This window comes from Gavia stellata, chromosome 21 (assembly GCF_030936135.1).
Source record: "Gavia stellata isolate bGavSte3 chromosome 21, bGavSte3.hap2, whole genome shotgun sequence".
NCBI classification, from domain to species: Eukaryota; Metazoa; Chordata; class Aves; order Gaviiformes; family Gaviidae; genus Gavia; species Gavia stellata.
In genome coordinates this window covers 4,536,889-4,552,061 of record NC_082614.1, presented here as the reverse complement: position 1 = coordinate 4,552,061, position 15,173 = coordinate 4,536,889, and the positions used below count along the sequence as shown (strand labels likewise).

General features: G+C 47.2%; 4 protein-coding genes across 5 annotated transcripts; 1 reads left to right on the top strand and 3 right to left on the bottom strand.

The window, feature by feature from the left end:
* Positions 1 to 53: 53 nt before the first annotated feature.
* Positions 54 to 9,520, bottom strand: LOC104253315 (dynein light chain 1, cytoplasmic). Of its 2 annotated transcripts, none has more exons than XM_059827536.1 (3): positions 9,497 to 9,520; positions 1,581 to 1,718; positions 54 to 449 (listed from the first exon to the last, which is right to left on the bottom strand). In XM_059827536.1, exons 2-3 carry the CDS (start codon positions 1,710 to 1,712, stop codon positions 312 to 314), a joined length of 270 nt encoding a protein of 89 aa, XP_059683519.1. In that variant the 5' UTR covers positions 1,713 to 1,718; positions 9,497 to 9,520; the 3' UTR covers positions 54 to 311. The 2 variants fall into 2 exon arrangements, with proteins under 2 accessions (XP_059683519.1, XP_059683518.1); XM_059827535.1 differs by lacking the exon at positions 9,497 to 9,520 and adding an exon at positions 2,393 to 2,454.
* On the bottom strand, positions 7,284 to 9,704 carry GATC (glutamyl-tRNA amidotransferase subunit C). The gene is made up of 4 exons (XM_059827907.1): positions 9,534 to 9,704; positions 9,028 to 9,194; positions 8,532 to 8,635; positions 7,284 to 8,146 (listed from the first exon to the last, which is right to left on the bottom strand). The coding sequence occupies exons 1-4, from the start codon at positions 9,702 to 9,704 to the stop codon at positions 8,091 to 8,093; spliced, it is 498 nt and encodes a 165-aa protein (XP_059683890.1). The 3' UTR covers positions 7,284 to 8,090.
* A 104-nt stretch (positions 9,705 to 9,808) lies between these two features.
* On the top strand, positions 9,809 to 11,064 carry TRIAP1 (TP53 regulated inhibitor of apoptosis 1). The gene is made up of 2 exons (XM_009821398.2): positions 9,809 to 9,967; positions 10,424 to 11,064. The coding sequence occupies exons 1-2, from the start codon at positions 9,821 to 9,823 to the stop codon at positions 10,505 to 10,507; spliced, it is 231 nt and encodes a 76-aa protein (XP_009819700.1). The 5' UTR covers positions 9,809 to 9,820; the 3' UTR covers positions 10,508 to 11,064.
* Positions 11,065 to 13,321: 2,257 nt separating this feature from the next.
* On the bottom strand, positions 13,322 to 14,780 carry LOC104264365 (cytochrome c oxidase subunit 6A1, mitochondrial). The gene is made up of 3 exons (XM_059827817.1): positions 14,678 to 14,780; positions 14,157 to 14,296; positions 13,322 to 13,574 (listed from the first exon to the last, which is right to left on the bottom strand). Exons 1-3 carry the CDS (start codon positions 14,778 to 14,780, stop codon positions 13,488 to 13,490), a joined length of 330 nt encoding a protein of 109 aa, XP_059683800.1. The 3' UTR covers positions 13,322 to 13,487.
* Positions 14,781 to 15,173: the final 393 nt, after the last annotated feature.

Below are 15,173 nucleotides of genomic sequence, written 5' to 3'. Positions count from 1 at the left end.
GAGGGTAATGCAAGCACTAAGAAGGCAGAAGGGTAGAGAAAACTCTTAAAGGATAAACTTGTTCCAACAATTTTATTAGCAAAGAAGCCATCTTTTGAAAGAAAATAAATACAAGGAAGACACTTTTGCCTTTTTTATAGCCACAATGAAAATACCAGCTGCTACAGCAAAATCCCTGACCATTAATAATACAACAAAAGCCCTGAAGATCAAGGTCTGTTTCCTCAGGAAGGCTGAAGGTAGGAGGCTGTTTGGAGTTGTTAGTGTGCAGTCCTGTAACCAGGTGCAAGTTTCAGTGACAGTCCATGGTTCTAACCAGACTTGAAAAGAAGAATAGCGACTTGGCCGAGGTAGAAGTAGATGAAGTGCTTGGTCTCATGAGTCACGTAGCTGCCAAAGTTCCTTCCCACGATGCAGTGCCAAGTGGGATTGTATTTCTTGTCAAACTCCTGCAAAAGAGAGAACTAGGAATTCAGCGTTTTCATGAGATTGTACTAATATTGTCTGACAGGGTTTTTTGCAATGATATGTCACTTGTTAGCAAGTATCACTCTTGGAAGAAGGCAATTAAGGAGCAGCATATGCTCTTAAATGCAAGGATCATCTGTCACTTTATAACTCATCTGCTGCTTAGTCAGACCAAAAAAAAAGTGCTTCCAAGCTGAGCAGGAATAAGCTCAAAACGTACGTTTGGGGAAGTAACTTTTCCCCCAAAGTCACACACCATGATCTCAAACCGTAACTTTTAAGAACTTCACTGCCTGTTGTGGATCTATACATATTAAGCTATTATTTGGACTTCGTTAACTGTTTTCAACAAGGATGCTGAAAGGACTCTAGATAGAAAATTCTCTGCCACATCCTTGACACCAGATCATGAGACCATGTTCTTCCTACACACTGTAGTCAGGAGCCTGCTATGACTTTCAAATAAACTCATGTGTACAAGTCTACTATAAGTAAAACGTTGCAGTCAGTGGTTATATACTGCAGTATCTAACAGCCATCAGCTGGAGAGACTCTTTGTGAGAGAATGACAGAGTTTGTGTGCTGCTCAACGAAACCCTTCAACTACTTGCAGCTCAATCAGGCTCCCAGTAGGTGTCAGAGAAAAATCTGACAAACTGAAAGCTATGAACCATCTGGTCTGCGTTAGCATGAACAGTTTATGTTATATGTGCTGGGGAAAAAAACCCCAAAAACCAAACAAACCCATTTCGTATTACAAGGTCAGCAACCCACCACTCCTCAAATAGGGTCTATAAAGCCCCTGTGTTTTGTACCAGCTCGCCAGTCACAGGGACAGTCAGCTGCCACTCTCTGTTCACCTGGACAATGGGACAGCAGCAGAAAAGGCTTAAGTAGAAGGTACTGCAAGAGAAAAGCAGAAGGACCTGGAAAAGTCCACGTAAAGGGTGGGGAAAGGAACATAAGGACACCAGCCTACAGAGAAAGTCCAACTTGATTATCTAGTGTCTTGAGAACTTGTTTCTCTAGAGCTACTTGCCTAGCAGCATTCTCTCTCCTTCGTTTTCCATGTGCATAGAGATTCCATGAGGACAGCACAAGCAAACATTTACCTTCTTTATGTGAGCAGCAATGTCCTTCTCAATGTTGTACTTCTCCAAGGCCTGAGTAGCACACTCCACAGAGTCTTGCTGCATCTCTTCTGACATGTCCGCATTCTTGATCACTGCCTTTCGATCACTCATGATTGCCTGCAGTGAGCAAAAAAGAAGAGAATTCAAAGTTGCAGAAGCGCCTACCTGCCAGGATCACCTGCCAAGCAGTCACACAGGTCTCATCATTCACAGCCAGTTTTCGGGGCCCGCGCTGTGCCCACAGCCGCGGCTCTGCAGCGTTTTTGCCGGGTGTGCCGGAGGCACAGCCCGCGCTCAGAGCCAGAGGAACGGGGCCTTCAAAGCACCTGCTCTCCAGGCGCTCCAGCCCGCAGCGACACAAGCACGGCCGCAGCGGCTTCAAACCCGCCGGCCGCCGCCCTCCCAGCCCCGCTCAGCCCGGCACAGCCCGACGCAGGCCGGGAGCCCCGGGAGAGGGCGCAGCCGCTCCAGCGCCCGGCCCCGGCGGCCTTTCCCTACCGAGGGCAGGCGAACGAAGCCCAGCACCCCCCGCCGAGGGCTCGGAGCCCCGCGCGGCTACAGGGAAGGCTCCCGCCGGCAGCTCCCAGCCCCCAGCAAAGGGGATGCAGGCGCTGGGGAAGGGCCCTGGCTCGGGGAAGCCGCCGGGACAGGCACCGCTCTCGGCAGCGCCGACTGCCAGTGTGCCCGGGCACCGGGAAGACTGAGGCACAGCAGCCGGTGCCCGAGCCAGTCCCAGTCTCCCTCGGAAGCCGTCACCCCAAACACCCTGCCCCTCATACCGCTCCCCTCACCGTTCGGCGGGCGCTGCGGACCGTCCCTGTAGCGGAACAGCGCGGCTGTGCGGACTGCTTAGCGCGCGCCGCGGGCGTCTCCGAGCTCCTTCAACCCCGCCCCCTGCGCACCGGCCGCCAGCCATTGGTCACAGCCACCACTCCTCCCGAGCGCTCATTGGCCACGGCCCGGCGCTCTGGTAGGGTTTTACTCTTGCGTTTTCTTTCAGACCGGCATGCTTCGTGCCTGCGTCCGTTCCCATAGCGACCGACGGCCGCGGCGGCGTGGGCACGGCCCCGGGTTCGGCGCAGCGAGGCCTGTGGGGCGGCCCCGGATCTGCGCCGCTGGATGCAGGTGAGGTACCGGAGAGCACGCCCCGCACGTCCAACAAAGCGCATGTTATTGGGGATGTTAATGGAGATTTCAGCTGTGTATGGAAAGCCCCCAGTCCTGTCTCCCGTGCTGCTCGTCTCTGGCATCGTCTAGCGATCCTGGGCAAAAAACTTGTTCCTTAAAGTACGCTCAGTCTCCAGTGCATTTTAATGTGTCTACCAGTTTCTGCAAAACACCCTTCCACGGTTGATACGTGGGCCCCAAAAGCCATTTTATTAGTCACCCCAGCCGAGATCACAGACACCGAATTTAACCCTGTAATCTCTGCAACAGGCCCTTGTTTCTCCTTGAACTGCGATAGCTCTTTCAGTAAGATGCCCTGCACTGAGATGAAAGCCCACTCGCGTCAGAGGAAGGAGTTCCATAGCTTATAAATGGCACTTGATCATCTTTCCTGTTCACGTGTCTGTTTTTAGTTTGCCTTTGTCTTTCAGACTAGGTGACCTCTGATAGAAGTCTTTTAGCCGTGTTTACTGAGTATGATCAAGTCAGCTCTAAACTGTGTTCCTTTAGTGAACTGAATCCATCAGACTTCTTAAGTCTCATTTAAGGCATCTTTTGCAGACCTCACTATTTCTGCAACTCTTTTTTTTTCCTTTTTTTTTGGTTTTGTTTTTTTTTTTTTTGGGCGTTAAATGACGCAAGATGTTTTGGGAGATCCCAGTGCTCTATTTTGTTAGTTTCACTTTCCCTGGGGCACTTTCTCCTTATACTCTTGTCAGCAGCTAGAAAATTGCTGTTGAGTCTTCCATAGCTGGTGATCTGTTAATAACAGGACTCTGAACCATGTCTACAGCAAACAGCACAGGATGACTTAAAAGAAGTTTTCAAATACTGGTTGGTGGGACTGCCATTTCCTTCTAGAAATAAAAAACTCAAGAGCAGTCATCCACCTCACTTGAAATGCAAATATTTTTTCGTATTAGTACAGTATAGTTACCTGCTCAATGCCATTCATAGCAAAAGCAGCATAACTGCAAGCAACCTTTTGCTTTTGCAAGCTCTGAGGCAACTTCAGAAGAATATACTGTCCCCAAAATATGAAAACTGTATAATGTAGTACTTTTGTCACTCTAGAGTATCTCAGAAATAACTTCTGACTTTAGCTCACGGGTTTTAGCATTCCAATTAGAAGAAACGCAATTCACAGCTTTGCTTTTTCTGTCTTGCCATCAGGAGTGTGTGTTAGGGACAACTCTGAAAGTTATGAAATTAAGGGCACTTACCTGGTTTAGTGCAGCAGATGAAAGGGCCTAAGAAACATTGTGTGTTAGCAGCTTGAAGAAGCTTTGAATAGTCTTTGGGCCACAGTAAGCAATTAATTTACAGAACTGTGTTTAGTATCTGCAGCACTAGCAATGGTTCTTTGAGTACTAGACAGTTTTGTGCTGACAGAACTGAACCATTTAACAATCTTCCCAGTGCTTACAATGAACTTCAGAAACACCCATGAATCTCTGAGGAGGTGGTTGTGTTTGGTAGCTGCAGGCAAATTTCTATGCATTTATTAAGAAATGGTTAGCTGAAGGAACAGATGTGATGACGACTGCAGCAAATGTCAGTGTGGGTGAGATACACGTCATTAACAAGAAACATTAAAGCCTGAGATACACGGCTTTAAAGAGAAACATTACAGCCTTACTTGTTAATCAAGAATATAAAAGTATAGTCTCCCTCAGGACAGAGCTGCAGGGGAAGGCAGAACAAATACACATAGGAGATGATAGCTGGAGTAGAGGAGGTGCTGAAGAAAATTGGGTAATGGATAAGGCATATCATAAGATTCCCTTGCAGATGGAGGTTAGATTGTAAGCAATTTTCAGTTGAGGCTTCTTTTTTGCTCTGTGTTGAATACTGTATCACTATATCTAATAGAGATTTTTCCTGGGGCTCCTGGTTACTATCAAAACATAAAATAATCATTTTTAGCAATAAAACAACTTCCATTTTCTTTTTTCCATAAAATTGAAGATATCTCCACCTTGAAAATTTCTTTGTAAACCTGGAATCTATATGCTAGGGCTTCTAATCCAATTTTATATTTTACAGATCTACATAGTAGTGGAAAAACCTTAGCAGGTGTAAGTCATCTCCATGGTCTCCAGGGAACTAGATACATTTACATCATCTCATAATCTGGCTTCCTTTTGTGTGTTTTTTAACCAAACAGATTTTTTTTTTCTTTTTGCCATATCTATTAACCACTGAGAAAAGATGAGTTATTTCACAGATATACATTGTTTGCCTCGCTGCAGTTACAAGGAGTCTACATGTAGCGATTTTATTACACGAGTCCTTAACTGTATCTATTCACTTGCCAGGGTTTATAGATTGCATTGTGGCAGAATACTGTAAAGATCTGACCTAGATCTGGACCCACTTGTGCGTTGAGGCCCTGCGGTGAAAGCAGGTGAACTGGCACCATGGAGGGCGTCTTGTCCCCGCCTCAGGGTGCAGCCGGGGCCCAGTGGGGCTTCGCGCCATCCCGCGGGGCGCAGCACCCACCACATCAGACACGCCGAGGGCCGGCTGAAGCACTAACATATTCTGCCCCACAGGCAGCTCATCTGGCCTTTGCTAGGGTTTCTGTTTTGGTGGTTGCAGGTGTCTGAGTCAGGGCTGTAATTCCCTTATTAGTGGTGAAGTTGCAACAAACCCCTTCATTAAGGAAATGTGTGTTTTCCACTTCAAATGGAGTTTGGGCTGTAGGGAACGAGCATCAGGCAGTCTGTTCTGTCACTGGAGTGTGTGGGTAAGGGAGCAGCAGTGAACTGGCAGTTTTAAGCTTAGCCTGTGCCGCATTGGGAATGCGGGATCATCTTTGTCCAAATTGTTGGTTTGGTTGTTGCTTTTAAATAGTTACTTGATGATGTATTGGGTTGGAAGCTCCCGCAGCCATGCAGTTTGCTCTCAAATTCCGCTTCCATTTTCTATGTAAATAACATTGTCCCCATTCTCTCTGATGGTCAAAGGAGGAGGCCAAAATGGACAGAACAAGTGGGGATTTCTCAAACTGGGAATTCTCTGCTAACATGCTTGTTGTACAGTGTGGCTTGACGTCTTTCTTTGTCATGATTTATATATGCATCATAAATGACTTTTAGGCTGAGCTTGTATATTTGTAAAACTTGTAGCATTTGCAGGGTCTGAATCTCGAAAAGCCTGAGACTAAAGCACTAATACAGTGGTACAGCTTTGCAGAGAATCAGATTAGTGGGGTTAAATAGAGACTTTAATTCAAAACCCTTGAAAGAATTCAAGTATCATAATAATTACATTTTATGCATATATGTGTGTATGTATGTCTGTATATTATGGAAGCTTAAACAAATAATTAATTAACTGCACAAATAAGAGTGGGCCAAGTATTTGCTCTCACTTCCTGCCAGAGAAATACGAAAAAAAAATCAGTTCCAGAAAAAAAACACAGTTCAAAGCTTATCAAACAGGCCACCTTTGAGGGTAGTGAGTGGAAGCGGATCCCACCCAGTAGCTGTGATTTCTTATACCAGCAAAGACAGCTGTAGTCCTTTTCACTCTGCCTGGGTTTTCCACCAAATACATGGCACATAACGAACGGCCCGAGAGGGAGCTTGTCAAAGCAGTTTGTACACATGGTATTAAGAGCGAGCCACTAATGGCTGAACCTTGTACCAGTACTTTTCAAGCTTTTTAATTTTTTTCAGTGGTTTTCAAATTATGGTACCTCTAATATGCTTGGTGGACTTTTGAGATGTTAAGAAACAACGTGGGTGTATCATTAATCTCTAATTTGTATTACCTGTTGTTTGCAGGGACGTGGAAGATGCAGTTCATAGGAGAAATAGTTATGGCCACGCTCAGGACTTCCTCTACCAGACAGCTGGCAGGACCTGAAGGAACACATGCACCAAGCTGGTGGTGTTTATTACGCAGGTCTACAGAAAGACAGAATGGGAGTAATGGCTTTTTATCTGCCAAAAGATACAGAACATGCACTGTGTAAGCTGGATGACATCAAGTTACAATCTCATGAGGCAAGTTTCTGCCCTCAGGGGAAGTATGTGCCTGCACAGTTGTGGAGAAGCCTACTTTCCTTCTCCTGTCAGGCTCTCAAAGAGCCGTAAGAGCAGATTCAGAACTGGTGATTAGTAGCATCCTATCACAATAACTTTAGGGGTCCTTTCTAGCACTCCTGAAGAAAATTCCACTGTGGCTCAGGATTTAAGTCTACGCACTAGAAAGAATAAAATTGGAATAAATAATTCTGGATTCTTAAATCTACATGTGGACAGGGCAGCATCCAGGAAGAAAAGTTATCGCTGCTTCTAATAAAGCTGTTGCTAGCTTCCTGTTAGCAACTTCTGTCTGCAACACTAAAGGGTACTGGGGTACTTGTATTTCTAAAACCTGTTCCAACAAAGAAATAACGGTTATAGCACGTATTTAGTTCACTGTGCCAACAGAACAAAAATGCCAAGTTCACAAGTAATTACATTCTTTACTTACAAGCAGCTTAGCCACATAGGATATCTTAAATAACACAAACAAATGCAGTGCTTTGTTTGAAACAGAAAAATGGTTTAATCCAGGAAATATAGCTAGTATCACGAGAGAATATACAGAAATATTTATGGCAAAGATTTTTAATTTTAGAGTAGCTATTTCTGTGTATGAAAAGTTCTTTCTCAAATTATGTACAACTCCTAGTATTTAATTTGTGAGAATAAAAATACAAAGTGGGAAATAGAAGGTAACCCATACAGGCATGGAGCACTGAGATAAAATGGAAATATTCAACAGAGGCAAAATATTTCAGTGAATCATCTTCTCAAAGTGCCTTTTCTTCTGTAATGAAAATCTGTGTTCTGTCCGTGCATCACAGAGATACTCAGCAATGTTACGGACTCCTCCATACCAGACTTTGTAATTTCTGACAGGGTCAGAGCCAGAGTCGAGCTAAAGGTGAGAAATAGGCAAATACAGCCTTCCAACGTCTCTTGTTTTCCTGACAAACTTGTTGAGGAAAAATATACTGTTCTGGGTTTTTTAGTCATCACCTTTTAATGTTCTCTTTAAAGCCTTTAAGCCACTCAGTATCTTAAAGAATAACATCAAATTCACTTTGCTAAGTAAAGGTCATCTGTCATGCTGCCTTCCAGCTTCATAAACATTCCGTATTTCAGTAGCACCACTAAACTTTTTACGCCTTCCTCCTTCTGTAAATTATCTTGCAAGTGCTCTTCTTTTGATCAAAATGCATGCCAGGGTATTTCAGCTGTGACTGCACAAACCTTAGTTTTCCCAAATAAAATACCGAAACGGCGTTTGGGTTGCGGGTTTTTGTTAAGGGCCCTGCAGAAAAGTATCTCGTTCTTCTAGCTTTGGTAAAGGGATGTTACCTGATAGAAAACAAAAAGAAAGTTGTGTGAGACCAGCTGTAAGTTACCTTCTGGGTAGTACAGCTTAGCAAAAAACTGCTTCTCCAGTTTATTCTATGTACTTATAGGCAGCTTATATTTCCTGCACAAGTAAGGAAAGTAAGTCCTGTCTGACTTGTGTAAATGACCGCTTAACATGTGTGGTAACTTTAGAGTAAGGTTAGCTTCTGTACTGCTTCTGGACCAGCGGACTGCAGTTTGTTTTTTTTCCAGATGGCTTCAGTTATTTATTTTAGTACTTCCTTATTACTAGCTAATATTTCTGAAAGTAAATGCAGTTATGGCAGGTTACATTCCTCAAATTAATGCAAGCAAAATCAAGATGTTTTTATAAGCAAGACAATACCTGGTGGGGCTACAAAATATTCCTCTACTTTCTCTCTGGCATTTTTGAGCAGCTCGTTCGTGCAGTTGCCTTCTGTAACATCATCTTCTCTGAGATACAGACACCTGAAGAACAAAGATTGCTGGCCTGTCTTTAAGCTATTCTATGAATATGAAATATGAAGTGTGGCTTATATCTAAACCTGGTTTTGGTCTTAAGTAAGTGGTACATTTTGAAGCAACTAAGAATGCCACTGACGGATATTTGGGGAGCAGCATGTGTAGGTCACTCATGACAAGGAAGATACACAAAGGAACTGAAGTTCATCTTTGCCATGCTTACGCATAAAGGTCATGAGTGCCAAGGACATCTTCCTTCCACGCAAAACCCCGACAAGACTTTTCTGGAAGCAAAGGGGCCAAACGCATAACCAGGGTGATTCCCAGAAAAAAACAAGTTACAAAAGCAAATGGTTTAATACGTGAACAGTTAAAAGGAGGCTGCTGTGATTCATTACCTGTCCTCCAGGACCGAATCCATCGGTTCTACGCCATCGGTGTTCACTTCATGAAGCTGATCGGCAAACTGGATTGCTTTCTGCAGCCGCTCGACGCCCTCTGCATCGCGGAAATCAACCAAGGCCAGGCGTTCCAAGTGATCCAGCACTTCCACTGTCACCTTGTGCTGTACAAAGAGACGGATACGGACAAAAAAGGCAAAGGTGAACAAGTTCAATAGAGTGCTACTTCTCTTCTTTTAACCAAAACTTGTTACGTGGCAAGACCCCGAGTTTACGTCTGCCGGGACACGTGGATTTCTTGTACTTTCTTGGAAAATTAACTTTTATCGAACTCGTATTTTCCCCTCCTTCCAACCTCTTGCCGAGCGAAGGGCAAAGCGGAGCTGGCGCTCGTGGCGGTAACTCGGCCCGGGGCAGAGCGGGCCCGGCAGCAGGAACGGCCCAGAGCCGCGTTTCGGGGCTGCACTCGACCCTCCCGCTCTCCTCCGGCCGAGCTGCCCTACCTGCGGGGGCGGCCGCTGCTCCCCGTGCCGCCACGCCGGGCGCGGGGGGACCGGCGCGGGGGACGCGCCGGGCGCCGTCAGCACGGCCCGGGCAGGAGGCAGCGGCAGCCGTCGGGACCGGGCCGCGCCGGGCGCCGTGCGGAGCCACCGGCCGAGATACAGCGCCCGCATCGCGCGCTAACGGCGCCGCCCCGGCACGTCACCTCCCCGCGCCGGAAGCGCGTCAGAGCGGCGGCGCGGCCGGCCCGGCGCGGTGACAGGGCGCGGGCGGGCGCTCGGCCGCCGCCATGAACAGCGTGGGCGAGGCGTGCACCGAGCTGAAGCGCGAGTACGACCAGTGCTTCAACCGCTGGTTCGCCGAGAAGTTCCTCAAGGGCGAGAGCGCGGGGGACCCCTGCGGGCAGCTCTTCAAGCGCTACCAGCTCTGCGTGCAGGTGCGTGGGGCGCGCGGTTGGTGCCGCCGCTTTGGGGCACGAGTGGCCTCACGCCGCTCTCAGTTCTGCCCGTTCCGCCCCGAGTGTCCTTCCACCGGACTTACTCTCCGGGTGGCCCCAGGAGGAGCCTCCGCCCGCAGCTGCGCACCCCACTGCGCGGCTCCGGGTTTTCTCTGCTGTCCCGTTTCTGCCGGTCGAGGCGTGCGCCGTTTTGGAGGGCTCTTCTCATTGTGTTTTTCTCCTTTTCTTCTTAAGGCTGCTGGTTTAGAGGCTGTAGCACATCTGTGTGGTAGGATCTGGATTGTAGTTCAGCATGGGTTCTCAGGACGTGCTTGAGCATCTCTAATATTGAAACTTTATCCAAATCAGTCCTAAGACTACTTTTTCTAGGTCGTGTTTTGTACCAAAGATTACATGACTTAGCACTATAAAGGCTTTGTTTTGTCTTCTTTCCAGAAAGCAATCAAGGAGAAGGACATACCCATCGAAGGCCTGGAGTTCATGGGCCCAAACAAAGGAAAAACTGAAAACTCCTCTTGACCTCAACTGTATGGTCGCAGTCACTAATATGAGCCTTTGGACTAAGCGACATCACCAGGCATACGACTAGATGCCACCTGGATAAGACCTTTGTTAAGCTGCTTTCTAGGAAGTGAGGAGTCTTCTCTGCTTATAAAAACAAACAGCCACCAAAACAAAAAAAAAGACTGAGTCGTGTGGTAACTACTGCCTCATTTTCAATGAATTTTGGTGGTGGTTCAGCATCTAACAGCGTGAAAAGCCGTTTGAACTAACTGCCTATTGAATGTGCTCTATAATGGGAGAATGCTTCTTAGAGTGGGCTGAGACAGTAGTTGCTTTGTGACCAATTTCTCTTGCTTATTTATATAACACTTGAAAGTGTTTAAAAAGAGTATGAAGGAGGTTGATTTAATTTGTCTCGTCTCTATGCTGCTGAGTTTTGGTGGAAGAAGTTTGTTTTAAATGATTCTGAATGCTGAGGGGCTAAAGCATTGTTTTGTGTCAGCAACAGAGATGGGATAAAAGCACTCTGTTGGACCTGCAGTAACTTAGCTAAAATAAATATAACCGGGTTATATTTTGTTCAAGTAAATAACTGTTCGGTAGAATCTGACTGTGGCCTCTAGAAGGGATGGAGGTGGCCCACGACAGAAGCTGAAGTGGACACTTTTAATGCAGAGGCTACTCCTTCAGCCTTCTCCGAGGTACTGAAACAACCCTGAACTTGAATTCTCTCTCCTTTAGCATTACGCATTCCTGCAGTAATGGAGGAGCAACCCTGGCCGTCCCTGTCCACACTACCACAATGCAGCAGGCCAGCCACAATCGCTGTTAGACTTTTGCCTGTGATAGTTAAAGCATGTGTTGAATGAGGGAAACATCGGGTTGAACTTGACGGCTGATAACATTAAAAGCCCCAGCTGCCGCTTGGGGATCTTACCTGGTCACAAAGCTGCTCCTGAACCATGTGTACTTTACATCTAGGAAAGCAAACAAAAGTTATTTGTGCTGACTTGTAAACTGCAGAAATGCTTGCAGCAACTAGAAAAAGGGTGTTTGGAAGAGAAGCAAGGGATCAGGATCCATCCCCTCCAGTGGCCCTGTGAGCGCTGTGGCGGGGGAGATTTCTGTTGATCCTCATACAGGGATGGGGAAAAGCTGTCCCCTCTCATTACACCAACACAGGTGAAAGAGTGAAAAATACTATTGCCTGGGGACGAAAGAGAAACCGACTTCCTAATTCTCCTAGAATTACAGTGACGAAAAAAGTGAGCTTCACTCTCTTAGCTTTTAAGCATTACCCGAAGGATCATCCAGAGGTTTTACTTTTTTTAAAGAATTAAAAAATGGTTGTTCTCAAACGTAATGGCTGGCTTGTCTGTACCACAGCCTGTGAGTAATGACCCCAGACACCGAGAGTAGTGTGGGACTTGAGCAGAAGATCAGGAACTGCAGCAAGCTGGGGTTGTCATTCCCTGTGTCTTCAGCGATGGCCTAAAGACATCAGCTGGAGTGCAGTCAGGTAGCAGGGGTTAGCTGCGCTCCTGTTGTCAGGAGACAGCTAGTGCAATGTCAGGATGGGGATTAAATGTAGCACTTAAAAAAACAAGCTGTTGACACTTAAAACTTCTGGGTCACTCAGGTATAAATAAAAATAGTAAGTTAAGGGAAAGAACTTTCTAAGAGCACCGTAAATAGCATTTTGGGGACTGTCAAGTATGCGGCTCTTTTTTTTTTTAAGGAATAACATGTACAACCAGTTTGCTTTTCTATCATCTTCACATAGGAATAAATGTAGTGCGATTTTGTCAGTTAGCTTTAAAACTACTGTGTCCATCAGTGCCTTGTTCTGTACTTTTAACACAGAAAGGCTTGTCTTAGCAGTCTTTTTACTACTAAGTGGATGAAATAAATTGCATTGAAACGTGGGGAAGGGTGTCCCGCGGTGCCCTCTTCGAGATTCTTGCTTGCCATCCATCACTCCTTTCAGCAGTAAGATGGCAAGTCAGCTGCTGCATTCTTTGTTTTGGGGAAAACAGTATTAATGACAGCGAAGACAAGGCGCTGTCTTTCATACCATGCAAAAAAAATATAAAGTTGCAGAAGGAATTGGAAAACGGTTGACTTCCAGAGAGGAAAAACTTCAAAATTAATATTGTACTGGAACAGACTCAGGGCTTTAGAATTGGCTGTTAACTATGGAAGATAATTAAGCTCTTCTAGGTTAAGAAGGTTCTGAGTGACACAGTATGCATTATACAGACACATGCAATGGAGCAAAAATTGTGTCCTCATTTGTAACACCTGTATGAGAGACTTTGTACAACCAGACAGCAGCTTTATGAAAAGCAGAGTTGTGAGCAACATATGTGCTGATAGACTAGAAAATTGGAGAGCTGAAGAGTAACATTGTGAAGGCACACAGAGCTTAATTAAACATCTTTGCTGACACTCCCTCTCCCAGAAGGGGCTAAGAGAAAATTGCCTTCGTGACTGTTAATAAATACTGCAATAGCTGATTATGGAGAATGTGCTTCAGTATATACTGAATTTTAATCTACAGTATTAGCCTGATACCTGTTCATCTGGCTGTGCGCTGTGGGTTTACAGTGATCAGTTAAACCAGCCAGGAAGAATATGAAATTGAGTAATGTCCTCCACTGAATGCGTTCCTGTTGTTCGCGTTATCAAATACAGAGCAGGTATTAACATTCAGGCAGTCAGCCCCCCAAACTCCTGCACTGCTTCCTGTGGGAAGCCTCAACGTTTTAAGCAAACACTGAACTAAAGAACTTCTAAGGATTCAGATTAACAAAAAAGTCAGATCCTAAATTCAAGTTCAGAGGTTTTTATTTATAGGACCTCTACACGAGTACAGACAGAGGCCACGCTGTTCAGCTTCATCGTAGAAGGAATGTGGAGTTTCTTAAGTGATGGTTCCCACACAACATTCTGGTCCAAGATGGGAAGAGCCAAAGTTCTGGCTGTGGTCAGGATCCTACTTTTCATCTTCATAACCGGTTGGGAGAGCATTAACATGGGGGTTGTGGAATAGAGTTTTGTTCCCGTCACCCCAGGGGAAAGGCTGTTGAAAGAAGAAAGAAAATAAGCCAGTGGCAGCTAATTGAGCGATCTGTACAGCACAGGAAATCAACAGCAATATGGACCCAAACGATGGGCTGATGAATGAAGCAAGTTGGCATCTGTTCCTGGGCTGTAGGAAGCAACAGTTGGAAAACAGTCTCCCTTAGCTGGGAGCCACCGTCTCTAGACAACAAGATCTTTGCTCTTGCTTAAACATCAACTGTGCTATATTATGGGCCCCCAGTTTTGAGAATTTGGGATCTCCTCTGTTAGCTTTTAGATCTGCATTAGTTTAAGGTAAGTATAGCAGCTTTAGGACTGAAACGAGACATTAGCATTTATCAGCAAGACATCATCAGGATTGCATGGGGGTGGGAAGGCCTGTGAATACCGTGGGTACTTCGTCTGAGCTGTGAGACACTCTTTTGCTGCCTCAGAAACAAAGCCATGAGTTAAGATCATGACTGCATACACAGCACCTCACGTAGTAGACAAGAAAGCCGAGAGACGTTGTAGTAGTCTCAGATGAAGCTCTGCAATCACGGAAAAAAAGAGGGCCTTTAAACAAAGCAGGCGAACATACCTTGGTCCTGATCCGGAGGTGAGCGTAAGGAACAAACTCGGGTCTCTCGTGCTCATGCTGTGCTTTCAAGTAGCAGTTCAGCATGCAAACGCCAACCCCGGGCAGAGCCACGACAAAGCTCAAGAGCTTCCACAGGCGGGCTAGTAGGAAGCATTACATAAATTAGAACTATAATCACCATTTCCATTAGCGTTAGCGACGTGAGAGCACGTTAAACGCAATTAGTACATTAACGAGGAATTACACTCCACGTCCCTCACCAGAGCGTGGGTCAACCCCCCCATTTTTATCAGGGAGACGAGAGCGCGCCCCTCTTTTGCGGGGATCCTGGGCTCACGGTTCAAGCCACAGCTCTCCCGGGGAGACTGCCGCCCCTCGCCAGGGCTCACACCGCCGGGGCCTGCCGAGCGCCCCGGGCCCGCGGCGCAGCCCCGCTCGCCGCAAAGGGCAGCGGCTGTCAAGGGCAGCGGTGCGCTGCCCGCGGGCCCCGACTACGCCCTCGCCCCGAAGAGCCGCCTTACCTCCGCCGCCCTCGTGGGCCACGGCCGACATGCTCCGCCCCAGCAGGGAGCGCGGGGCGGCGGCGCCGAGCAGCAGCCGGGAGACCCTTCCGAGCGCCGCCATCCCCTCAGCGTCCGCGGGCGCCCACCGGAACCGGAACCGACGGCGGCCGGCAGGGGACACAGCAGCTGCGCGCGCCGCCGCCCGCCGGGTCCGAGCATGCGCACTCCGCGCCCCCCGCGAGCCTGACCTTGAGCGGCAGCGGGCTGAGGCCGCCTTGCTGCGCATGCGCCATCCTTGAGGGGCGGGGGAGGGAGGAGCCGTTAGTGACGTAGGCGTCGCGGTGTGTCGTTAAAAGGGGGGAATCGGCGCCATTTTGGTGCTGAAGGGCGGGGGCGAGGCCTGGGGCCTGCCCTGCGAGCAGCCCCGGAGCTGTGGGGACAGGGAGGGTGTGGGGGAGCGCTGGGGGCGTCCCAGGCGTGAGGGGACCGAAGGGCTCCTGGAGTGGGGCTGGTC